The 26,533-nt window shown below is 40.0% G+C and overlaps 1 protein-coding gene across 1 annotated transcript; it reads left to right on the forward strand.

Moving 5' to 3' along the window:
- ext2 (exostosin glycosyltransferase 2) lies at nucleotides 1–24,209 on the forward strand. Its single transcript, XM_037751735.1, has 15 exons — nucleotides 1–154; nucleotides 916–1,265; nucleotides 1,390–1,613; nucleotides 2,513–2,602; nucleotides 3,581–3,697; nucleotides 4,456–4,651; nucleotides 5,486–5,625; nucleotides 5,724–5,817; nucleotides 12,344–12,475; nucleotides 16,727–16,916; nucleotides 19,310–19,476; nucleotides 20,076–20,219; nucleotides 20,669–20,797; nucleotides 21,505–21,587; nucleotides 22,908–24,209. The coding sequence occupies exons 2-15, from the start codon at nucleotides 951–953 to the stop codon at nucleotides 23,044–23,046; spliced, it is 2,160 nt and encodes a 719-aa protein (XP_037607663.1). The 5' UTR covers nucleotides 1–154; nucleotides 916–950; the 3' UTR covers nucleotides 23,047–24,209.
- Nucleotides 24,210–26,533: the final 2,324 nt, after the last annotated feature.

The raw sequence follows: 26,533 nt of genomic DNA on the forward strand, positions 1-26,533 counted from the left end.
AGCAGCGAAGAAGAATGACTTCCGGAACACTGACTTCCCGTTAGCTCTCTAACGCTAGCTCGGTTAGCATTATCTACAGAGTATCCTGCTTTCTAACCGGAGTCATGAACTAACACCGACCCGTCCAACCACGTTCACTCCGTCACACGTCCCGGTAGGTAAACTACACACACACCGTTTGAATGATCTTCTGTTATATGGTTTAGTAAAGTCAGCTGAGCCGTTAGAGAGTTGATTTAGCTTCAGTGTTTACACAGCTGGTTCAGCTAGCTGCTAGGTGAGCTGAGGTTAGTCCAGTCAGCGTCCTAGTTAAAGTCATGTTGTTGTTTATATGTTCACCTGATGTTATTGGCAGTAATGTGTATGTTTTCGTTACAATTAGCTGCGTCTTTGACAGCAAAGGTGTTGAAATCAGCATCACATTAACAACATGATCATTGTTACTGTGTAACACCAGGAGCACTCTTCCTGTCTGAGCTGCAGACTGAGACTTTGGGGGACTTGTGATTGCATTGATCATCCTCTGGAGTACCTGTTTTGATCCTGTTTTTCTCACTGTACTTCATGGTGTACAGAATAATAATAATCATTTTAAATAAATGTGTAGAGCACTTTTCACAAAGTGCTTTCCAAGGAAATTCACATCATAGACAGCAGAATACAATGACACATAAATAATTAAATACAAAACAATAGAATGGGGACATAAAGAAACAAGCATATACATATTCATACAATTATATATGCACATACATACACATTGGTACACAAGCATACAAAAGACTATAATTCAGCTGATTGGAAAAGCCTTTCTATAAAAGTGTTTTAAGACTTAAGGATCTATAAGTTGTGACAGAGTCTGCTGATCTAATGCTCATTGGAAGACTACTAACTACAACCGTCTGACTATTACAGAAGCTGTCATTGATCAGAAGCCCTGTCGGTCAGCCATGTATGCCTCTGGGAAATACAGCTCACGGGGCCCTGCTCTCATCCCGCGGATGAAAACCAAGCACCGCATCTACTACTTCACCCTCTTCTCTGTGGTGCTGCTTGGACTCCTCGCCACCGGGGTGTTTCAGTTCTGGCCCCACTCCATTGAGTCTGCAGCTGACTGGACCCTTGATAAACGCAGTGTTCACGACGCACCTCTGGTCCGCCTGCCTGTCTCCAGTCCCATTCCTGAGAGGGGGGACCTCAGCTGTCGCATGCACACCTGTTTTGATGTGTACAGATGTGGCTACAATCCTAAAAACAGAATCAAGGTAACTGTCTCTTAAAACAACCCTCACATCACCAAGCTTACATAAAGTAAGCGTATCCTTTTAATATTTTTGCAGTGTTCCATGTTGAACTTATGACTCTTTGTTGAAATGGTTGTTGTTGCAGGTGTACATTTACCCTCTACAGAAGTTTGTGGATGAATTGGGTGTTCCCATCAGCAGCACCGGACTGTCTCGAGAATACAACGACCTGCTCAGTGCCATCTCTGACAGTGACTTTTACACCGACGATGTCACCAGGGCTTGTCTTTTTATCCCATCTATCGATGTGCTGAACCAGAACTCCCTGCGTATCAGAGAGACTGCCCAGGCTCTGTCAATGCTACCCAGGTAAACGCTTACACCAGAGCCAGTCACCAAAATAATCAATGTCTTAATTGGTTTTAACCGTGCAGTAGTTTGTCACTTTCAGTTGCTCTTTAGCTCTTTTTATGAACCTCTTTTTCTTAAATTACTCTCATTGTTGTCATTGGTGTTAAAGCTCAACTGTAGCATTTTAATCTAGAGCTGCAATGATTAGTTGTCAACTATTAAATTAATCAGCAACTATTTTGATAATTGATTTATTGGTTTTCAAGAAAAAAAAATCAAGAAAAAATCCTCTGATTCTAGCTTCTTAAATGTGAATATTTTCTGGTTTCTTTACTCCTTTATGACAGTAAACTGAATATCTTTGAGTTGTGGACAAAACAAGACATTTGAGGACGCTTTTTGGGCTTTTGAAAACACTTATTGACATGTTTCATTTTCTGACATTTTATAGACCAAACAACTAATCGATTAATCAAGAAAATAATAATTAATGGATTAATCAACAATGAAAATAATAGTTAGTTGCAGCTCTATATTGATCCCTTATAAATGTGTCTACGGTCACTTAACATACAGTATATATTGTGTGAGATGTAAGCTAACAATTATTTTTGAAATACCAACTAATATATATTGATTAATCATTTGTCATAAAATGTCAGAAATAACAACCACATAAGATAGAAGTTTCACAAGAGCCCAAAGTGATGTCTCAAAATGTCTCTTTTCTGGCCAACATTAAACAGAAGGTTTTTAATAAACACTGGTATGAAATGAAGAAAGGCAAATAATTTTTCACATTTGATAAAAGTGACTGTTTGATAATGAATTAATCAACAAAACTACCATTATTTCATTTTCTGTTCAAATAATGTGTTAATTAACTTCCAGCACTAATCTTGTGTATGTTTTGGTAGATGGGACAAAGGAATGAATCACCTACTTTTCAACATGTTACCTGGAGGCCCTCCAGACTACAATACTGCCTTGGATGTGCCCAGGGACAGGTAGCTACCGCACATCTTATAAGCCATCTTAATATTTAAGAATGTGTTCATTATAATCTGAATGGAAATACTGTATGTATAACAAAACCATTCATATTTAGATCAAAGGATAGGGTTGGTGCATGAATTTAATTAACCAAATAAGTGTCATCAGCTGATTCCTACTACAACCAATTCAGACATCTAAAGCTTAAAAATGTTCTAACATTTTATTCAAAACACCAGAGAGGATGGAAGCATGTTGTCAACATTCATGTTTTCAGCATTCCTGTCAGCAACTTCAAATCAAAAGGATAAATCATTTCTTGTTAATGTATATTCTGTTTCCGGGACAGATAAAATTCATTTTCATGTTACAATGGATTATACAACATTCTGCATTTTAATTGTAGTCATTCACAAAGTGTTAAGAGGGATCATCTGATGAAGATGAAAGGGATATTTACAAGCGATAAGGAGATAACATGCTGTATATTCAAGAGGCTTTGAGGAGATCTTTCAAATCTGGTTGCGTTTACCAGTGAAGAGCGTATATGTGTCTCAAGATGTCTTGTAGGCTAGAGTGATGGTTGAGGATGGAAGAGGTTGGGTTTATGAACGCGCAGCCTTGAGACAATGAACACTATCTTTAGCTGTAAGGAATTTCCTGGTCTCATCCAGCTGGAGTCCATTTGGCATGGAGCCTCATCAGAACCACGTGTGTTTGACGGTCGGTGTGTTTCCACTTTATATTCACCTTGCCTGAGAATAGAACAGAATCCAAAGTACATTTCATCACCTAGTGGACTACATGGGATCTATTAAGCAGGACACTGAGCCCTGTTTGATGTCACTTCATGTCTCACATCAGCATTATTGGTAGCAAAAGTTCTCTTAGGAAACAAATGAATGAATTTGTGTTTTAAAGTGTGTTCCTGCAGCTCAGGTCTGTTGAAATCCCCAGAGTGTTGAAGCATTGTTACAATCCATTTGTTTCAGAGCGCTGCTGGCGGGAGGCGGTTTCTCTACATGGACCTACAGACAAGGTTATGATGTCAGCATCCCAGTTTACAGCCCCCTCTCTGCAGATGTTGAGCTGCCCGAGAGACAGCCAGGGTGAGCACATCTCACACTTTAACTCACATTATCTTGTTTGAGTAGCACACCATGGCTGCAGTCGAATAGTAAAAAAAAATTACGTCCTTTGTCTTTTCTTAACCACTTTTCCTTGACCTTGATGGAAAACATCATGAGGTCGAGGAAAGATGTGAAGGAGAATTCATAAGGACTTAGGAATAGACAACCGTAGTCTGGTGGGAATCCAACTGCACTTAAATGATGGCGGACAGATGTTTTTTTAAGTAAGGAGTAAGGATTCTTGTCCAAAACAGTATTACACTTCCCAAGAAGGATGTTTTCAGTTTATCCATAGTGTACAATTAAACAGTGACGGCGGATGTTATTGACGGCCGAATGATGCGCCGCTTTAACTTTTGCTTCCGCAAGAAACTGTGGGACGGTATTATCTCCTTTCCTTTGGTAAAGGATGGTCCCGTGTTCCCTATGCTAAAGGAGATAAGTAAGGAAACATTGAAGCACCTTTCCTTAACACTTAGATATTTCTGGGTCCTCTCACTCAGTTAGGAACCTTCCTAAGCAAAAACGACTATTCGACCTCAACACATGACGAGATCAAAGTCACTTTACTTAAGTTATCCATCAGCATCTTCTCTACAGAAAGTGGACTTTTAAATATAATAAAGTAACTGTGGTTTATCAACACTCTTTAAGCTAGTTATGATTGAGGAGTCATTTATAGTCAACAATATAAAGTATGAAAACCAGTTGCATATCTCCTGTTTCCATTCCTCCAGGCCACGGCGCTTCTTCATTCTGTCTTCTCAAACTGCCATCCACCGAGAGTACCGTGCCGAACTGGAGCGCTTGAAGGAAGAAAATGGAGAAGCACTGCTCCTCCTGGACAAGTGTAGCAACCTCTCCCAGGGTGCCGCCTCCGCACGAAAACGCTGCTACAAGGGGCAGGTGTATGACTACCCACAGATCCTGCAGGTGGGAAGCACAACTGCATTAAAAACAATTTATTTCAAAGCGTATCAAGATGCACTATAGTTGTTAAATGTGCTACTTTAGCTGAAATGTGTCCAAGTTCTAATATTGATACCACCAACAACCAGTGCTTGTTATAGACAGAATAGATGCTGTATGTTTGAGCAGACTTCAGGCTGTTTTACCACTCAGCAACAATGAGTACTGCAGTTCAGCGTAACCTAGTTCCTGATCCTTCAATAAGAGCTTCCTTGGGAGCAGGGACTTTTTGGAAGGTAGAAATTACATCCCAAGATTAGGACTGTACGATTCTGAAAAAATATCTAACTGTGATTATTTTTGACTATTATTGCAATATGATTTACGATATTAGAGGGTATGATCATTTTTACATCATAATTCTCATTTTCATTGAAAAACATTAAAGTGATTATGGTGTAGTTTAAAAAAAAAAAAAAAAATGTAGGGGGGGATCTATACCAAACTAAGATGTTTTCTTAAGTCTGTAGAATATGATGTGTAGGCCAGGACATCTCTGCAGCACCACAATATTTAATATTAATGGTATTTGACTCACATTTCACCTTTAACAAATTTCTTCGTCATCTTGCGATATGAAAATTGCAGTAGACCATATTGCAATTTCGATTAAATTTCGATTAATTGTGCAGCTCTACCCAGGAACTAAAACTCATGCAGTTAAAGTTCTTTGTTTATTTGGTGTTCTTTTGGATTTTTCAGCAGTGAAAATGGGTCAATAGAGTCTGGTTTTAGGTTGCTTGTAGAATGCAAACTCACACGTCCCATCAACAATTTGCTCCCAATGTGTCTCTACAGGAGTCTTCATTCTGTGTGGTTTTGCGGGGGGCTCGTCTGGGTCAAGCTGCCCTCAGTGATGTGCTGCAGGCTGGCTGTGTCCCGGTCATCCTCGCGGACTCCTACATTCTGCCATTCTCTGAAGTACTCGACTGGAAAAGGTCAGCCTAAGCCACTGAACAGTTCAAAAAATGAATAAATGGTTCGACAAGTCTGCCAATTTTCGTTTCACTAATTTAATGTTTCTGTTTCTGCACAGGGCATCTGTGGTTATTCCAGAGGAGAAGCTATCAGAGATGTACACCATCCTAAAGAGTATTCCTCACAGACAAGTTGAAGAGATGCAAAGACAGGTAACAGTCACAATGTACTTATTTAAAGTGCCTTACATAGAGTTGCTGTTTGAGAACTCTGATTGACATTGTGGTCGGAGGGGCTGTCACTGGGTTTAGAGCACTTGCATGTCATGTGTGAGATGTGCCTATACCTTAACCAACCAACCAAGTCAGTGGAAGCCGGAACAAATTTTATGTGACGTGCGAAAGACAGAAATTTGGATACCACCTTTACTTTTTGTAAGTTTGAATTTCCTCCTTTGCTCAGTTTAGATTTTAAAAAGCTTTCAGAGGACTCAGCTATGTTGATTTTAGCTTGAGTGAAAAGCACTGAAGACGGCTCGCGCTCTCTTTCCATTTGATATCTACATTGAACCACAATAAACATAAGTGAAAGCAGCTTTGAGAGAAGTGCAGCAGTTCAGCTGCTCCTCATTCCCTTGTATCAACTCTAGTCCATTTACTAATTATACTAGCCAAACAGACATTTTAGGCCGAGGGCTCAGAGACGGGCTCAGAGACGGGCTTGGGGTTGGATTTCACCAGACGAGCTCAAAAACATGACTTTCTCGTGAGATGGGGGGGGGTGGGTGCGGGTTTTCTGCTGTGTATAGCTCACAGCTAACTTGGTAGCATATCTGATATTGTTATCCATTACAGATGGATTGAAGTGGTTGCAAGTTGATTCTTGTCTGAGACATTTCTCTACAGAAGTAATTTTACTATGAGTTTGATGAAACTAATGGTATACCACGATTTAGGATAGGGCTGCAACTGACAATTATTTTCATTGTAGATTAATCGGTTTATTATTTTATTGATTAATTGTTTAGTTATTGTTTGGTCTATAAAATGTCAGAAAATGGTGAAAAATGTCGATCAGTGTTTCCCAAAGCCCGAGATGACATCCTCAAATGTCTTGTTTTGTCCACAACTCAAAGATATTCAGTTTACTGTCATAGAGGAGTAAAGAAACCAGAAAATAGTCACATTTAAGAAGCTGGAATCAGAGAATTTACTTTTTTTTCCTTCAAAAAATTATTAAAACCAATAAATCGATTATCAAAATAGTTGCCGATTAATTCAATAATTGACAACTAAATGATTAATTGATTGTTGCAGCTCTAATATAGGTATAATATATATATTTGTGTGGTGATGGTCACAGGCCACACTCTAAACCCACACTAAAAGCATCAGAGTGTGATGTCCTATAATGGATAATTATTGAAACAAAATCATACGAATCTTATGTCAGTTTTTGTTAAGTACAGTAAACAATGCTTGAAGATTGTAAAAACATAATAGTGATCAAAATTTTCTCTAAACAGTGTTTTTTCTAGAAAAAATTAAATCAAGTTGCCTACATCCTACTTGTCTGGCTTCATTTAATACTTCATATTGAAGTTGGTCTCACCCTTAAGAAATCAAAACACACTGCAGGAACAGAAGTGTAATACTGAATGGATTTATCACATTGGTACAGTCCATCTCGACCAGGTTCTATGTACTGTCGGGTTTTAAGGGACCATTCAAGGGCAGCTGTGCTCCCCACCTTCCCTGGTGTAAAAGACGGGGTAATTTAAATTCTAGGCTTCGTGGCAAAACATTGTTATGCGTGCTGGGAGCCTGATTTCTTAAAGCAGATAATCTAGAAAAGCTTAAACATTGATTTCTTTTTTGAAATGGTTGTTGATGTATTTCATTCGTTTTGCCACTAGAGGGCTCAGCAGCCTTTGCTTTCATAGTGTGTCTGTCTGTGTTCCCATGTGGTCTGTCTTTTGTGCTTACAAATGTAAAAATAGGAATACACAATGCATACTTACCTAAAAGGAATTACCATATAATGAAAAACTTATATTTTACATTTTAAGTATAGTTTAAGGTTTTGTCAACATAAATTATAGTTTATAGTTTGAGTCGGAGGCTGAAGAACTACCTGCGATCACAAAAAAACTGCTGCTCCAACGAAAATTCATTGGTAAAGATTGATTTTTTGGGGTTGATATTGTAGGGAGACTAAAAGGTTAATTGACCAAAGCTGATGATTTTAAGCTTCTTTGGGCAGAAAACAATACTGTCCTACAATAAGTATTCATCTTCATTCATCAATTACCTTTCTGTGTTTTTAATTCACATGAATATTGATAGCTTTTTGTTCTTGACCATAGCAGAGTATCATCTATGTAATGAGTGCAGTTTCAGTTCATCCTGCAGGGACAGATTTGGTTAATTTAAGTTGCATGTCTTATTAGAGATCAGGTCAAATCGTGATGGACTACTGTTGAGCTTCCATCAGTCGTCAGCAGAACTCATTTTCAAATTTGAGATGATGTAATAGCATCCATTTAGGTCACATTTTAAAAGGCCACATACTAAACAGCTGTGCGATGTTAACAGTGAAAATACTGAGCTCATGTTTGTTTACTGACTTCCATGAGCCGTGTTTGGGTCATACCCTCAAAATAGGACACATACAGTACAGACCTTTTTATTAGATTAACACGTTCAAATAACTTAATCCTTTAAATTAGAATATGTAAGATGGGAGGAGGGAGTTCAACTTACTCCTCATCCTTTCCTCTACTACTGCTTTGGTATTGAGCTTCAACCAGCTTTTTCTTTCCGTCTGTTGATCCTAACTGTCTTCCCAACCTTTAGCCCCCCAGGACTCCTCCATGCATAACAGCACACTGGCTGTAGCTGATTTATAGAACATGTCAAGTCGGTCTACTCTCCTCTCTCTTACAGTATACGCCGTCTGCTTTTCTTCAGTCCGATCTTCTCTTTACATGCATCCCCCTCAGACAGAAGTGACCAGTCAGCCAGGATGATGACAGGTGTCTGTAGCTTTTTAGTCAATCAAAAATGAAATAACAGCTCCTTAATCTTCTTAATCGCGAGTTGCAGATTTGATATCGTTGAACTATCAACTGAGGTCCTCCATCAGATTCTGTTTCCAAATGCAGGAGTTGTCAGAACTTTACTGCCTCAAGTTACATATGAAATCTAAAGTGTAAACAGTCCCACGGCGTGCCTCTTTGTTGCACTGCAGAATATTTAGAGCCACACAAACTAGTGCAGTACTCAGAAGTACTCTGATCTCTCACTAATGTAGAAATACTCTGTTACAAGTAAAAGTCCTGCATTCAAAATTTTACCTACAAATGTATATAAATATTAGCATTAAAATATACTTAAAGTATCAAAAGTAAAAGTACTCATAATCATAATGCAGAAAGGCCTGTTTCAGAATGACACATATTGTATTATTGGATTATAATTATTGACGCATTAATATGTAAGGATCAGCATAGAAGTGGCAGCTCTCTAGACAAAGAGATAAATTTGTTCCGTACACGCCTCTCAGGAACTTCATTTTTTTAATTTGGTCCGTTTTAAATTGTGAAACCAAATCAAACCAGACTAAAATAGAAAACGAATCAAAAGTATCAATTTCACTTTGATTCAGACTAAAATCGAGATGTACTAGAGTAGAAGTATAAATTAGCATAAAATGGAAATACTCAAGTAGAGTACCTCAAAAACTTGTACTTAGTTACATTCCACCGCTGAACTGGTGTCAGTGGGGCAGTCTGTAATCCAGGACTGTGTAATTCCACATGAAACCTGCTGCTAAAGCTGCGGTCTTCAATCGTGATCCTCTAGACTGAAAGTCCTGCTAGTTTATATTTTAACCCTTCTAATAAGGACTGATTTTCTCCTGGGAGACTAGGTTATTATTATTATTAACAAGTCGTGTGTATAGAAATGTCAGTTAAAAATAAAGTGCTAATAAATCTTAAGCAAAACAATATTCCCAGTGAGCAGCTCACATGATTTGAAACGGACTCGGTTTCACTGCTGTTTTTGATTATGTCAGAAACACTAATGATTGCCTGGTTCTGTCCACAGCTCACTGGCTTCCAATTCTGCTCTATAGGTTGAATCATCTGTCAGGCACTTGACAACTTCCTCCGAGTTAAACAAAGTGATTTAGACTACTGTTATATAAACTGTTTTTGATCATCTCTTTGACCGTTTATTTTAATGATTTTAAACAACAAAGGAGTGGGAGCTGCTGGGGAACTCTCTAAACTAGAAGGAAATGAGAAGATAATTCGTCTTAAACCAAGCGTACCATCGAGCGGCGGTTTCGTCTGACTTACAGAGGAATATATTTTGGACCTGACTCTCGGGATTGTTTGCATTATTTCTCAATATTTGCAGCAGGTTTATAATTACAGTTTGCATTAAACATAATTTTCTTTTTATTGGTGAAATAAATTTTGGTTAGCTCATAGATTGAGTTGGTCAGAGTCGCTATATTTGCGGCTATGCATCTTCCTGTAGAGTTTAGGCTAGAATGCTGCAAATGGTAGATGGACTAAAGGGGTTCTCTTCCTCTCTTGCAACGCTGTCTCTTCTTCTGTGCTCATAAAAATTCCTGCAGGCGCTGGGAGAGGGTGGAGGGTGGTGGTATGGGCCCTTGGGCCGCCACAGTTTGCTTTCTGCCTCCCCCCGGTCGGAAAAGAAACTTTCATCACCGGCTGATTTATGGGCCGTTGGGATTCCCCCCTGAGATTAGAAAGTCTTTTTGGATTCTCTTCACCCCCCTCTATAAAAATAAATGCTGTTTTTGTGTTGTTGTACAGCTCCAGTGCTTATGCTCAGACTTGGGTGATATAGGCAATTGTCACATGTTCACGTGCCATTAAGGATTGACTATGTTTGGGGCACTAACTAGCCAATAATGCACACTGGTGAATTGCAATGGGAGGAGAAAGAAATATGGCTCAGAGGTTTACACTGGGATCCCTCCTCAGTTGCACTTCCTGAGGTTTCTTCCATTTTTTTTCCCATTAAAAGGTTTTTTTTTTCTTATCCGCTGCGAGGGTCGTAAAGGACAGATGGCGTCATATGCTGTACAGATTGTAAAGCCCCCCGAAGGCAAATTTGTGATATTGGGCTATATCGAATACAATTGACTTGACTTGACACACAAATACTCGAATATTTCATATCCTCTACTTCAGAACTGTGAGGAGCTGGTGGGGTGGAGTCGGGTCAGTGTAACACGGTGCCTCCTGGCAGGAGACAGTGTTGTTTGAAGCGTCATTAACTCTTATAGGGTTCTCTCGTCTCTGAACTGTCCCTTGAAGTTTCTAACTAGAGTAGGAGCCTGCAGGAGGCAAGGAGGCTAGACACATACGTCATGGTCCGTAGCACTACTCTTTATCAATCAATTCATTGTAACTGAAAACGTTTCTCTTTAGATTTATTCTTCTCCTGCATCTCAACCATAACATAGTCAGAGCTTAAACAAAATCAATATACAGGTATTCTTTTTCATCTTTGTGAGCCGTGAATGAGGGCGGTTAGAGTTGGGTATTCCAGCAGCCAATGTGATAACTGAACTCTTAACACATATCTTAATGTTATCGTTAAAGTCTGTTTTTCACATCAGAGATCTGTTGAAGCGAAACAGGCACAGTCAAAAGCGATTTTAGAGAGCTTCATGAGAAGAGTTGTTGAAGGTCGAGAGGCTTGAGAGGGCTAGAAAATCGTCTTTATAGACTTGGACCGGGGAGAGAAATCTGGATTTTACAGCACACTGATGTTATCTTCTGTCATGTAGTGGCTATACGCCACAGCATAAAATAAGAATAAAAATACAAACCAGTTTCATGAAATACTTTCTTATTCAAGTTAAAGGCAGAATGAGTAGGACTTTTCTAAAAAAAACAATGGTTAGACTCATGCAAAGATTATCCCTCTCAATCTTTACTTATGACCCACTAGAAGTGTGTGGTGGTGTCCGTATCAGACGCTGCCTACTACCTGTATTTTCTTATTTTGCCGTGTTTGGGACGTCTCCGGGCATAAACCTCTATAAAAATGTAGCGACCAGGTGCCAGATCGTAAGCACGTATCCAAAAGGATTGCTATGAAGTTGGCGGACACAGTGCCAAAAAAAAATATGTAATACAAATATAGCAAGGCAAAACGCCAAGCCGACCAAGCGAGAGTGAATCTGGGGTTGGCTCCGATGGCGAGCACCCCTAACCGCGGTCAGGGGGAGTGCACTTCTGGTGTTGTTGAGCCGTGGAGGAGGGGCTAACTTTGAATGTTGTGTTTACAAATTGTCAAATCCTATTCATTCTGCCTTTTAAGGTCAATTATTATTACTAATAATTAATAATAAAACTAAAGAATAATAACTTTTTCATTGACATTTCCATTATGGTGACTAATTCTACAAACAAAAACATAGTTTTCTTTCTTGCACCTGTATGCAGCATGTTCTGATAGTGACAAGAACGATTACATATGTTGTTTTTTCATCAGTCGATGCAAATATCCAATTCTGCATTGTCTTTATCTGTTCAGTGAATATCTATGAAAGTTGAATAGAGAGTTACATTTTGTTAAATGTGTAGTGTAATGTTGATCCTCTAAGCATGTTTTGTGGTTGCTCTTTTTTTCCCCCATTTTTGTTTTGATGGGCACAACGTTTTAAGAAGTCTGTTCCATTTGTCCACAGGCACGCTGGTTCTGGGAAGCCTACTTCAGCTCCATGAAGGCTATTGGCTTGACAACGCTCCAGATCATCAATGACCGCATCTACCCGTATGCTGCACGGACTTATGAGCAGTGGAACAATCCACCTGTGGTGGTATGTAACTGTGACTTGATGTTGATGTGCTTTTTGCAAGTATTGGTAACTTTTAGTAAAGCAAGATTATTATATTACTAGCCATCCATTGTTGTCTTTCAGAAGTATCTGATATTTAGCTATATCTCTTCCAACATACAGCCATATAATCTATACAGTCTGTGTGCTCCACTGTGCTGAATCGCTCAGTTGTATTCCTAGAAGTCTTTTTATTGCAGACATCTGAATGAAACCCATCCAGGATGGAGCTTTGACCATACAGATGCTCGCAGTGCCACATCTCCTGTGCATTGTAAATCAAAGCCTCCGTGGCAGAGTGACAGTAGATCCCTTCAGTCGTTTCTGAAGCGCCACACATGCTGCGCTTCACAGTTTTGGTATCCACCCAGCTAGCTCTGAGGCAGCCAGTTTGTGTCAGCAGTTCTGCTCTATGAGGATGCCTCCGTTGTGGTGAAAAATAAGTTCCTGCATGTCTGAGTCATGCGTTTGTAGAGAGTACGCTGGATGGGAAGAATGGTGTGTGTGTGTGTGTGTGTTTAGCATCCCTGTGGTTGTGGGAGTTTGTGGCTGCAGACAGCTTGGCTGGGCGACCATCTCTCAGGAGTTGTTAATCAGCCCGGTCTGATCTAGAGTCTCCTCCATCCTCAGCCTGTGGGGTAGAGGCGTGTGCATGTTAGCATGCGTGTAGATGCATAATAGTGTCTTTGCATCTGTCAAATGTCTTCAGGTATCCCAGGAGGAGTGGCAGTCACAATCAGGTTGCGTTGGTGTTAACAAGCAACGCTCTGAGGGTTGTTTTCTGTTGTTTGTCAGTCAGGACTAATAGGCTTACAGTCAAGCTCACCATGGTTGCCTGTTTTCCTCTGAGCAGGTAGCTTGTTAATCAGCAGTTACACTTGACATTGCCCACTTGTGTCAAAATGTTTTGTCAAAGCGTCCAACCCCCCAGTCCAATCTATCAGTATCACTCAGCTCTCAAGGTTTGCTCAGACCCAGAGGAGGTTAATTGTGTCGGGGTACAGACCTTTGGCTATTCCTGCCTGAGATGGGAGATGAAGTGTTTTCGCGATGGATTCAGTGAACGGATGGTGAGAAGAACTTGCACAGAGCACTAAATAAATCAGGCAGACATTTTCCCCCTCTCCTCCTGTAGTCTTTAGGCTGGTAATTGAAAGCACATTTCCCAGGATTGCTGGTGCCTTTGGAGGGGAGGGGGTTTCAGAATAAGGGACAAGCTCCTTTTTGTTTTGGAGTTGTAGGTAGTGGGCATACTTGTAAGGTTTCTACATTACAAGAATTAAGGCATCTCAGAGTTTTAAACGTGTTGTAGTGATTGGCACCTGGGCATATAAAAGTCTTATTTTATCACTATCTTGTTTAAAAGTAACAGTACAGTCTGTAAGTATTTGGATATGTTTGTATTGACACAGTTCTCCTGCACATTAGATTTGAAATGAATGATCTGCTATGAGGCTGAAGTGTTGACTTTCAACTTTATTTTGAGGGTGTTTATATTCTGATACTAATCAACCATGTAATATAAAATATATTAAGGCATAGTCACACATGCGCAAAATTAGCATTTGACTCCCGTTCACTTCCATTCAAGGCAAGCGAAGGGGTGAAAAAACATTCACATAGTAGCGCGTAGCAAATTTGTATCTTCGAATTCGCGTGGAATTCAACTTCGGTAAACTTTCAGGCCTCGGCAGGCATTGGTCACTCGCCTGCATTCACGCATGTGTGACCGTGCGTTTATACTATGTTCACACTACGAGCGACAAAGCAACAGACTACAAGTCATTTTCAAAAGAAGTTTAGCTGGCCTCAACTTTTTTATGCGCTGTAATGACGCAGTGAACCGTCAACCAATCGTGTTTATATCTTTCCCCAAAATTCTCGTTCCATTCAGTCTAGAAAATGTAAAAAGAAAAACGTATTCTTGCTGTTAGCCAGTTCCCAGTGCTATTTAACGATATAACTACGTCAACGAGCGCTTGAGAAATTCTTAGTTGACTAACACTCATACAATTTGTCAACTAATTGAAAGTCATTCAGCATGAAAACAGCATAAAACATGACTAAAGAAAACTTTGACTAAGACCAAAACGACCGATTACTCAACTAATCGACTTAGTGGGGGAGCCCTAAATACTTAAAATACCCTTAAAACTGAAAGTCAGCAGTTTTAACCTCAGAGTCATTTTCTTTTGAAATCCAGTTGACTGAAATAGAGTCAAGATAATAATGAAACCTTATCACTTTCCATATATATAGTATATACAGTATATAATATATTTAATATAATACTAATGAAGATGATACTGCATCTTTGTTTCAACTTTATTGTTTACATCGTTCAGCAATACATTGAAAGATTAGATTTAATCTGCGACTACTGTGCCTCTGCATCAGTGTACATTAGTAATACTTACAGTATATGTGCTTATGTCTTAAGGTTGAATGTTAAAATGTACTGTATATGTGTTTCAGTGGGAACATTTCTACAGATAGGACAGACAGATAAAGTCATTTTGAATACTTTGAATCTTGCTCTTGATAAGATTAAGGAAGAACTACTCAAGCAGTTCAAATAGCCAAATTAAATTCTTCTTTTTTATTTTTTTGTGTAAATATAAAGTATAAAAAAAACACATTAACTCCCTCAGATCTGTTGGTGACATGATGAACTGCGGCTTTCTTTTCATCTAATTTATTCTGTTTGACAAATGACATAAGTGGTCTCTAACCCTCTTTTATTCTGTTTAAATGCATCTGCGCTTCGTATATGTGTTAGTTTAATTATTTCCCCTTCTGCTTGTTTGACAATGTGAGAATGACCACAAGGAAGTTTCCACTGGCCAATAAAGAGATTTTTTATTGGTGGAGGAGTGACTGATGTTGTGTAAAAGGCAGTGGCTGTGTCTCTGTTGACAGACTTGTGTTGATGCTGTGGAAGGAGCCACATAATCACTGTGTGGCCACCTGGGCCCAGAAGAGAAACAGGGTTTATATGTACTTCAAGAAGCCCACAGATTTACTGTGTTAGATATGCTCTCTTTGCCTGATTGTCACTGTAACCAGGGTGGAACAGTTTTGGAGCCTTTGAAGAAGTTTATCAAGAGTGAACTCCTATATTTGCTAGTGTTAGAGTAGCACGTGCTTGTAAATGAAAGACATGGTTTGTCTTTTTATTTCACTGGAGAAAAAAACTTTTATAAACAAAACGTTTTTATCGTTTGCACACAGACTAACACCAGTTGTCCCCGATTTGTCACTGTAATTCAAATGACTGTAACTTTTAAAATGTAGTATTTAGTACACGTGTCATCTGAAAACTGCTGTGGTTTCCGTCATTTAACAGTGTCACTTGATCTCAGCTGGAGTCAGTGCGGCTCCCAGGGTTTACAAGCCATTTTAAAGGGGAGCAATGAAAGAAAAGCCAAGTTCCACATTAACGATAGATAGCCACTACTTCCTGTTGAAATTCCCCCCCTTCGTCTCCTCTGTCCCACACAATTTCTCCTACGACCCATCATAATACCATCACAAAGAACAGTAGATACAAGAGGGTAATCATCCTATCTTGTTTGTTGGGCTGTCTTCCACCAAAGAAATTCTTAGTCGACTAACAGTCGTACAATTTTCGATTGTGATTTAATCGACAGATCTGTAAAACTGAATTTCTCCACAAAAAATTACACAAAATCACCACTTAAAATCTTGTGTTTACAGCTCATGGAGCTCATAAGATTATTGGAAATAAGTCATTCAGCATTACAAAAAAAAGCATAAAAACGACTAATCGACAAAAGAAATGTTAGTCGATCAAGACCAAAATCACTGATTAGTCGACTAATTGACTAAGAGGGGGCAGCAAACTCCTTCTTGGTCTTTTTTTGTCCTCCTGTACTGCTACTTCTGCAGCGTTTTCTTGGCACTCTGACTGGAAGCTTTTGGCAACCTGTGCTCTGCCTCCGTTAGCCCCTGAGAGACATTATTGGACGAGTCTTGCTCCATAATAAAAAAGCATAATCTGGAAATGACTGCAGGTGACCTCATTGTCCAGTGAAGCACTATTATAGTGCATTAAATCATGGAAAACATGACCGACGGGGTTAACACAGAAGACATGAGGCTAGCTCTAGACTAGCTTTTCATGGAAATGAAAAAGAATGAATGAAATAGGATGGAAAAAGATGTTTGTGGCCTAAACAGTCTGTGTTTATCTTTGTTTCCTCTCTTGTGTAGAAGTGGTCCAGTGTGAACAGCCCTCTGTTCTTGCCACTTATCCCACCAAGAGCACCTGGGTTCACTGCAGTGGTGCTGACCTACGATCGCGTTGAGAGTCTCTTCCGGGTCATCACAGAAATCTCCAAGGTGCCCAGCTTGGCTAAGCTGCTGGTGGTGTGGAATAACCAGAACAAGAGTCCTCCTGAGGGTGAGTGTAACAAATCCTCATCAAAAATAAGAAAGCTCATGAAGCTTTCCAAATGATCTAGTTGTACATGCACTCAGGTTTCTGTCTTTCATTACTCTTCATCATCAGTTGTAGTCCATCATAGATGTGTCATAGTTAGCTCTTATTAGTTGTTATTTATTGCACCTTGCGCTCTAATTATTTGCCTTAATATGGCAATTAAGTACACAACAGTTAATCGTGCCTTACCCCACTGACTGCTCGACTCAGACTCAGACTGTTCTGGACCTGGAATTAAATCGGTCCTGCTGCTGTAAGAGTTGGCTAATGTAATGAAGTAATGAGACGACTTTGAAGTGCTCCGTCGTGGCTGTGAGTTGCCTTTTCGTTAGAGGGATCAGCGGCGCCTGGCTGGATCTTTGTGACCTATTAGAATTAACTAGGGGCCATTGACAGGTCAGACTCGTGGGGCTCAGCCCAATGTGAAGGCACATTTCCCCATTCGCACCAAGCCTTGATCTGATGTGTTTACACGCTCCTATTTTTGCTTCCTCCTGTGTTTATTTAAAGAAGATGCAGACCAAGCAAATTGTTTTTTTTTACACAATATAGCATTATTGACTTTTCTGTTCTGAAAGTCTTATAACAGACTTAAATTACATTATGTTTAACAAATGGTCTCTACCTGCTTTCAGTGTTTGTATCTGTTTTTATAAATGATCTCTTGATACAGCAGCTGAGATTAACTGCCACACAGCTGTAGTAAATGCACAGGACTTAGAGAGAGCTTATTCTTCAGATCATGGCATTTTGTTTTGTTAGTTGAATAAAGTTTATGAAGTCACAGAAGAATTAATCTAGTATCTGCATTTTGACCCTGGCTGAGGTAGGACTGACGTTTTAAAGTTCATATAGTAGCCTATTATCCCCTCACTCCAACTGTCTCTTTCCAACTTAAGAAATAAAAGAAGGGATGGCAGCAACATGGACAGGGTGAAAGAAGAAACTCTGGGCATTTAACATAGCAGTTTTCCTGACAATAGCTTTTGACAGGAGACCCCAGACGTGGTTAGCAGGAGCTGGAGCTCTTCTTATAGGCTGCCAGGTCCCAGTTAGCCCATTAATGACGGGACACATTCTGTGTGATCTGTCTGTGCCATAGTCCGTGCCATGGACACTGCCCAAGATGTTTGAAATGCTGCCCTGAAAAAACACTTTGTTGATCTGCCTCGTGAAGAATCGTAGTGTGGTTGGATTTGCACGTGCTTGAGGTTAGCGTAGCGATGTGAGTCAGTGGAGTTAAACTCCCAGAGCACTGTTTTCCACTGGCAGGACGGACTTCAAATGTCTGTCAGTGGTAAATGACATCATAATTTCTCACCCATCTTTAGACACCAATAGTGGCCATATATGTATCTATGTAGGGCTGCAACCAACAATTACTTTTATTCATTTTACATTATTTTCTCAATTAATTGATTAATTGCTTGGTTAATGAAATGTCAGAAAATATTGATAAATGTCCATCACAGTTGCCCAGAGCCCACGATGTCTTCACATAATGTATTATGTCTGACCAACGGTACTAAAACCAAAGATAGTAAACTTACTATCATATAAGACAAATATAACCAGCACATCTTCACAGCAATCTCAGATGTTTTAATTTAAATAAATGTCTTTTGCTGAATGAGGTAACACAATGGTGATTGAGCCTATGGCCCACTGATGAAAGTATTGCAATATTTATATATGTGCAGTATTACAAACTGGTGTCTGTGGTGACATTTCTGGAAAAAAATGCTGTATTAAGTGTCTGTTAATGCAAACCGAACATTTCCTACTGCTGCAGCTTCACATGAAAACCATTGAACTGGCGAGTTGACTTTTATCAAATACAACGTGTTTGTCAGTGAGCTCGACACTGGCCGCTATCATTCCTCCAAAATGCGTCTACAAAACAAGACACCCATCATTTTCTGCATTGTTGGACAGCGGATCAGTTTGAAATATTTCAGGGAGTAATGGAACAAGAAGGAGCAGTCACAGTGAGCTGTTAGATGAAGGGCTGCAGAGAGAGGTAAACTACTGCTCTTTCTTTTTTGCTGTTGGCAGACTCATGCTGTATTCAGCATGAAATCAGACCGGTTGCTCATAGAATGATGGAAAAGGGCCAATTATTGCCTGATTTCTTCTTTATTAAAACAACAGAAGTTTGTTTTGTTGCCCCCAGTACTCTGGGACCTGTAGTATGGAAACCACATTTGCTCTTACCACTTGTAAATAGAGTGTTCAACAAGGACTGAAATCTCAAGGATTAAGGATTTAACCGGTTAGTCGACTGAATTGTTTCAGCTCTGTATCTATGTGTATAAAATGCGGTTGTTATCATTGTATTGTTTTCCTCTTGGCAGAGTCTCTTTGGCCAAAGATCGGCGTTCCTCTCAAAGTCGTGCGAACCAAAGAGAACAAGCTGAGTAACCGCTTCTTCCCCTACGACGAGATCGAGACAGAAGCTGTGCTAGCGATCGATGATGACATCATCATGCTGACATCTGATGAACTGCAGTTTGGCTACGAGGTGAGAAAAAGACCCCCTTTAAAGAAAACCAAAAAAAAAAAAAAAAACTTAACCTTGACCATACTTTCCCATCTTCTCTCCGACGGCACGTATTGCAGGGAACCATTTCAAGTTGATCCCAGAGTTTAAAGTCATTCAGGGGGATTACAGTCTCATTCTGCTCTAGTTGGGGATTTGACTGCCTGCCGAATGTGTTTGATGTGTGAGGAATGATGACAGGTCTAGAGCTGATGCTTTCCATGCCCACATACCTGCCGGGCCCCACTTAGCCCGGCACACTCACCTGAATCCATTTAGAAGCCATTTAATAAAATTGTGCTGAGTTTAAGGATAATTACATGGAATTACAGGATAGAGGAGCTGTCTGTCTAACCAGATATCAGACTGGCTGCTGGTGTCAAGCCGGAGATATTCAGCCAATCAAAAAGCTACTTCTATCTGAAAATATGATAATTTGACTCTCGGTTGTGATTTTTTGGTAATCCTTAAACTCTCTTTAGAACACCGCTTGATCATTGTTTCAGTATCAGCCATCAGTTCTCACCTTTAGTTCAATCCACGTGAAAATATTTGACAATCTGTTTCCTGTCCTGCTTCAGGTATGGAGGGAGTTCCCCGACAGGCTGGTGGGCTACCCAGGCCGGCTGCACCTCTGGGACCATGAAATGGGGAAGTGGAAGTACGAGTCGGAGTGGACCAACGAGGTCTCCATGGTTCTAACTGGAGCTGCCTTCTACCACAAGGTGACCAGGGAAAAGCCTGAAATGAAGTCGTTTTGGCTGCCTCGTTCACACACATTTCCCCTTAGAGCTACTCATGGATGTTAGGTTTTTTGCTTAGTAATGATTGGAAAGGAAATTGTCCATTATATCTGGAAATTGAATAAAAACTGAAGTTTGCAGAAAGGATTTTAGAATTTCCTGTAGACCTCTGTTTTGTGTAGGATTTCAGGCAAGACGATTACAGTGATAGACGAGCGGAGTGTCATAGGTAGAGCGAGGTTATCTCGCTTCTACTTAAAAGCTCACACACTCACTTAAGTTCAAAGCAAATTCTAGTGCAGCGGTTCCTCCTACATACTCTTAGGTCACCATGTCAAACTGTGTCTGCATTATTGTACATAATGAGTCTGCAGTATATCTATATGACACCTAGTAATCATTTGTTTGTTGTGAATCCGTTTCCATTGCAGTACTTCAACTATTTGTACACATACAAGATGCCAGGAGACATCAAGAACTGGGTGGACGCTCACATGAACTGTGAAGATATTGCCATGAACTTCCTGGTGGCTAACATCACGGGCAAAGCCCCCATAAAGGTACGTTCGTAGCTCTGACTGGCCTGGTTGCTTTAAGCTTCCAGGGGGAGGCTGAAGCCTGACAGAGTGGACCAGCATCTCTGGGTTTGATCAGCTCTCACCCTTCGACTTCACCGCCTCTCCCCCTCCCCGTCATGCTGACTGTGCCCAGGTGCAGGGGCCCGAACTAAAGCCCAGCCTTAACCTCCCTTATCTGGGTGTCACTCACTGGCACTCCCCCCTCTGAGTATGTTTTCCTAAGCTCACCGGGGCTCACGCACACCCTGCCATCAAATCACAAGCTGCACACTTCCCTACGCCTGCACCCGCGCCCCCTCCTCCCTCCTCCCACCATATCTCCATCAGGTTCCTTCAGAAAAACACCCAACCTCTCCTCTCCAACCTATTCTGTCCTCCTCGCTCGGTGTCTGTTGTTTTCTTCTACACACACATACATTCACAGCTTCAGAGCGTTGGGTGCAGGCATGTGGCGGGGGTGTAGATGTGTTGGAGGTTAGACAGAGGAAAGCCATACATCACATAGTATCTCTCCGACTCCATTGACATTTTTTTCCACTCACTGTACTTAACAAAAGTTCTTGTAAGATGTCACAGAGTTATTTCATCAGACTGGACAGTTTATTAGCGTCTGTCTGGGCTGCTCAGATTTAACGAACAGTTAAAGTGAGCTGACGTTACTGGTGTGACTTTGTTCTGCTTCTGTTTAGGTGACCCCCAGGAAGAAGTTCAAGTGCCCCGAGTGTACTGCCATTGATGGACTGTCCCTGGATCAGACGCACATGGTGGAGAGGTATGGCACAAAGTTTTGGAAATCGTGGACTAAATGAGCACAGTAGAATCTTGTTTATTTTTTTTTATTTTGTGTGTGTATATTGGGGGTATATGGTTTACCCGCTCTACCATGTGAGCTATAGTGGCGCCCCATCAATCAAAATATTTAATCGTGATTAATTGCAAATTAATCGCACATTTTTTATCTGTTTAAAATGTACCTTAAAGGGTGACTTGTCAAGTGTTTAATACTCTTATCAACATAGGAGTGCACAAAATGCTTGTTTTATGCAAGTGTATGTATTTATTTATTATTGGAAATCAATTAACAAAACACAACAATGACAGATATTGTCCAGAAACCCTCACAGGTACTGCATTTAGCATAAAAGATATGCTCAAATCATAACATGGCAAACTGCAGCCCAACAGGCAACAACAGCTGTCAGTGTGTCAGTGTGCTGACTTGACTATGACTTGCCCCAAACTGCATGTGATTATCATAAAGTGGGCACGTTAAAGAAATTTGTGACGTTAAAAACAAATTTGCGTTAACGCATTATCGCGTTAATTTTGACAGCCCTAGTTTTTATCTTTCTTTTTTTTTCAAATATTAAAAGACATTAAAATCGCATTTAAATTTGGTATACAAAAATATGAGTAAAATTTGGATTTTAAAAATACAGTTTGTCGTACTTATACTGTATTTTAAAGGTTTGTTGTTGCATAGTCGGCAGCAGCGCATTTTCTCCCCAGTTTTCTATTCACTTTCTATTACCTGAAGCATTTTCTGCTCATTGCAGGAGATACTTGTTTACAGCAAACTGCAGTCGGCAGTGTCTCGTTGCAGCAGGTTACACAACGAGCTTTGCAGCTTTGCAAAGTGACATAAAATTTGGGTGAAACTGGATTTAAAGCAATCTGCTCCTTTTTTAAAAACTTGCAGTATTTATCAGTACAGTAAGTACAATTTTAAAAAAAAAAAAAAAAAAAAATACTATGCCTTAAATATTTCCAGTCTTTCCAGTTACCTCTTTAACATTAGACGCAATTATTTAATCTAAGTCAGACATATTTTGTACACAGGCAAATTCTGTGAGCTGTGCAAAAATAAACAAACTGACTGGATATATCCTCTACATGCCAATAAACAGAGATATAAACATGTGTAAAATGCAGAAAAACTTAATTGAGGAAGATGGGCACCTTATAATAGTTAAAAAGTAAAGAGCTCATCCATCCACATCATTTGCAGTCATTAATCACTGATCAGATAAATACTAATAAATACATGCTTTTAGCTGCTTTTTAATTAAATAAGTTGTGTTTCCGTCCCTAGATCTGAGTGCATCAACAAGTTTGCATCAGTTTTCGGTACAATGCCTCTGAAGGTGGTGGAACACCGTGCCGACCCGGTGCTCTATAAAGACGATTTCCCAGAGAAGCTCAAGAGCTTCCCCAACATCGGCAGCCTCTGACCAGCCTGTAACAGATGTTTGAACCCGGTCACAGCCTCAACATTTCAACATTTGTCTTTCATATCAAGACTTCAGTATTCAGACTAAAGTGGTACATACTCCTGTCACTTCTCAGTTCAAGTGACTTTGGATGGTGATGACAATGTTTATTTGACTTAGAGTGAAAGATATTTTCAAACATTTACCGATATGAATGCGTAGACTAATGTTACATGACCTGCTATTGGAGGGTCACCCTGAGTCTGATGTTTGATTGACAGGCTTGTGGTTCCTCACTGTTACTGTTATGGAGCTGGAAACGCTGGGCTCCAGCTGCTCTGGAATCAGCGTATACAGTGTATATAGTTGTATTTTGCAGCAGTGCTGTATATAATAGTCATAATTTATGATGCTCCAACCAGGATTTTTTTTTTTCTTCTTTTCAAAAGATGACACGGACCTGACTCTTTTAGCTGCACTGTATTAAAAGTAACACATGTTTAATTGACATGATATATAGTAAATGATTCAATTACATATCTAGGCTGTATCTAATGGTTAATTAAATGTGATAATACAGCATACAATAACATGATGTACAGTAAATGTTTCACATATGTTCTGTTTTAATCAGATTGGACAAAGCTGGTACCATAAATCTAATATTTAGAGCGAGTAACTGCTGATTTTAAAAGATTGATGCTGAGCTACTGGAACATCTTGAACCGTAATTTTATACAGACTTAACACACACACACACACAAAAAAAATATATATACACTAAGTAATTTAATGAGTTGCATAAGCATAGTAATTATTTGTTTATCATGCATTTCAAGACGCTTATTGTATAGTGAATAATAAACCCAGATCCACACTTTTCAAAACAGATGTGTATATACTTTTGATGCAATGCTTTGTTTTTTATTTGCCATTATACCTGTTGTGTGTGTTTATATGTTTGTTCTGTTCATCATAGTTGTCCCAGCTGCAGTGTTTTAGGCTTTAACATTGAGAGCCGTGCAGTCTTTAAGACGTTTGCCTTGTGATGGTTTTATTTGCCTTTTTTATTATTATTTTCATAAAGTCAGTGAAATTGTTTTAAATTTTTTGACTGAGTTTATGTTTCTAAGTGTATATATGACTTTGTTATAAACAATAAGTAAAGACCACACTAAAATGTCTCAGTTTTAATGTGCTTTTTTCCATCTATGTGTGTGTGTGAGGTGGGAAGAAGATGAAGTAAGACATTTTCCTTCCTCTTCATGTCTGTCTTTACTCCGATCTGTGAGCGTCCACAGCAAACCCTCCGTGACACGGACGATCCACTGTTCCCTCCAGCCCGTCACCTGTTGTTAATATACGCGGCCTAATCCACCCTGTTCAATGTCAGCAGTTCAAAAGGGCGCAGTTCGTATTTTTGTCAACTTCAATTAGTGTGATACTCTTGCGGGTTGTGCGATCTCATTTCAGCACTCGTGTCCCTTCAAAGGGACTGAAATGCGGGGGATTTCAGAATGTGACTAAAGGGTGACACAATATTTTGGCAGGGTGCTGCAATGCAATAAGACACTGCAAATTCATTGTTTTTTTTAACAACAGCAGACAACTTATTCACAAGTTGTGGCCAACCAGTATCTGTAGCCAATGACTTGAAACGCTTTTCTTTAAACTAGGAGTGACTTGAGCTATTCTCTAAAAACTAACAGGACAATAGTGCGTGTCAACTCTGTCACCGTCTACCCTCTATATACTGTCTTTTGCTGTTTTAACCTTGTCAAGCATGTACTACATTTCCTAACAAATTAAATGACAAATACAGATTCTGAATAGAAGTGCAATAACTTATTGTACTTTAATCACACACAAAACGTAAAACACAAGCATGAGTAAATTCATACACTCAGTTCAAAAGACAGCTTAAAGCCACAAAAACTTAGAGAAAAAAAAAACCTTTTGAAACTCATAAGAATTACATATCAAGAGAAAAACAATGTTCAAACACAACTCTGGAAAATACAATTTTACCACCAAATGAAAAAAAGTGATACACTCAAATACTCGATAAACTGTCTCACAAAATAAAACATAACCTCTAATTAGTTTTCCAAGAGTCTTATAACACTTCAATCCATTTTGCATGCACGAAAATGTACATGCACTCAACAGCACGCATAGTTATCTTATATTTACTCCTATACTGATTGCCTGACTTCAGTAGTATTAGAAAAATGAGAAAGGTGGACGATGACTTCATCACTCAGGGATGGAGTTATGCAGCATACAGGAGGGAGAGGTTTTTGATGTAATCTTGCATTGACAGTCCTTATGTGATTGTAGGACAAGTAGATTGAGAGTGTCTGTGCTTCCTAGTGGAGGAAGACATCACTGGAGATGTTTCAGTCCAAGAATATTGCAGCTTAAATACACAGACGAGTGAAACCAGTGAGGATGCATTGTGTAAACCTGAGCTACTGAATGCCAGAATGTCTCTGTGCACCGTGTCTACGTTAAACCGACTAGAAGACAGACGGTCCTGTCTGTCCTGACACACAATACTGCAGTCCACAGCCTCCACATGGCTCAGCGTTAATTAAAAAGCCTTCCTGGGTTGGCCGTGCGGCTGTGCATCGGACCCTGCGAACGGGGAACTGCAGCTCTTGAGCCAGTGGACATAGTGGTAGTGAGCAAAGGGAGAGGCACAGAGCGATGTGTATGTGTGTGTGTACTGAGGAGAGGGGGGGGATCTTTGAAAGCAGAGCCATGACAGCTGAGGGGGAAGCATGTGTGAGGCATGTTTGTTTTGCATTTACCCCCTGAGCGCAGCTGTGTGCGCTGTCCTTTTCCCAGAACACCGGAACACAGCAGACGCCCTCGCGGCTCGCCCTCCGTCCAACCCCACAGCCAGAGAACAGGGGGCCCCCATGTCCACGTTTGCAAGGAGACCCTCTCAGTTTTAAGTCAGAGATATGTACTCTTTAGTCAGGATTATGCATATGCCTTGGATTTGGGTCGGGGGGAGTAGAACTGGATGTAATTTGGAGGACTCCGGGGGTGACCTGATGTGATGATATTACATCCCCACTTCTCTTACCTGCCCAGAAGGACAGTGAATGTGGTTTGGTTTAGAGAATTATCTACGGTTGCTCAGCCTGAAGGTGTACTACAAAGTATCAGGTTTGCTCGCTGAAACCTTTTGTTCCGCTTAAAATCAGGCCTTGCAAACAAAGGAAGAACATGCATAACCTCATCTGCTATTTCTGTCACTGGAGTTACCAGGGAAGAAGTAAGGTTTAGTATTTGAATGATACGAGGATATGGATATGATTTGAGGCTCATCTCTGGCTGGCCCCCTCCTCTTCTCTTTCCACAGAGAGACAAACATATTATTCTAAGCCTAGATAGAAATAAACAGAGAGGAAAGGCTGTAACCAGAGTGGCGACGGGGAACATGATTTCTGACGCGTTAGTGGTTTTACTAAAACAGGTCCTGCTCAGATATCGTGCC

Source organism: Sebastes umbrosus, chromosome 2 (assembly GCF_015220745.1).
Source record: "Sebastes umbrosus isolate fSebUmb1 chromosome 2, fSebUmb1.pri, whole genome shotgun sequence".
NCBI lineage: Eukaryota > Metazoa > Chordata > Actinopteri > Perciformes > Sebastidae > Sebastes > Sebastes umbrosus.

Excerpts from the sequence above, each read along its gene's own strand:
- ext2 (XM_037751735.1), top strand. The coding sequence starts at position 951 with ATGTATGCCTCTGGGAAATACAGCTCACGGGGCCCTGCTCTCATCCCG. Across the intron at positions 2,603-3,580 it reads TTGGATGTGCCCAGGGACAG|AGCGCTGCTGGCGGGAGGCG; the intron begins GTAGCTACCGCA and ends CATTTGTTTCAG. Across the intron at positions 19,477-20,075 it reads AACTGCAGTTTGGCTACGAG|GTATGGAGGGAGTTCCCCGA; the intron begins GTGAGAAAAAGA and ends GTCCTGCTTCAG.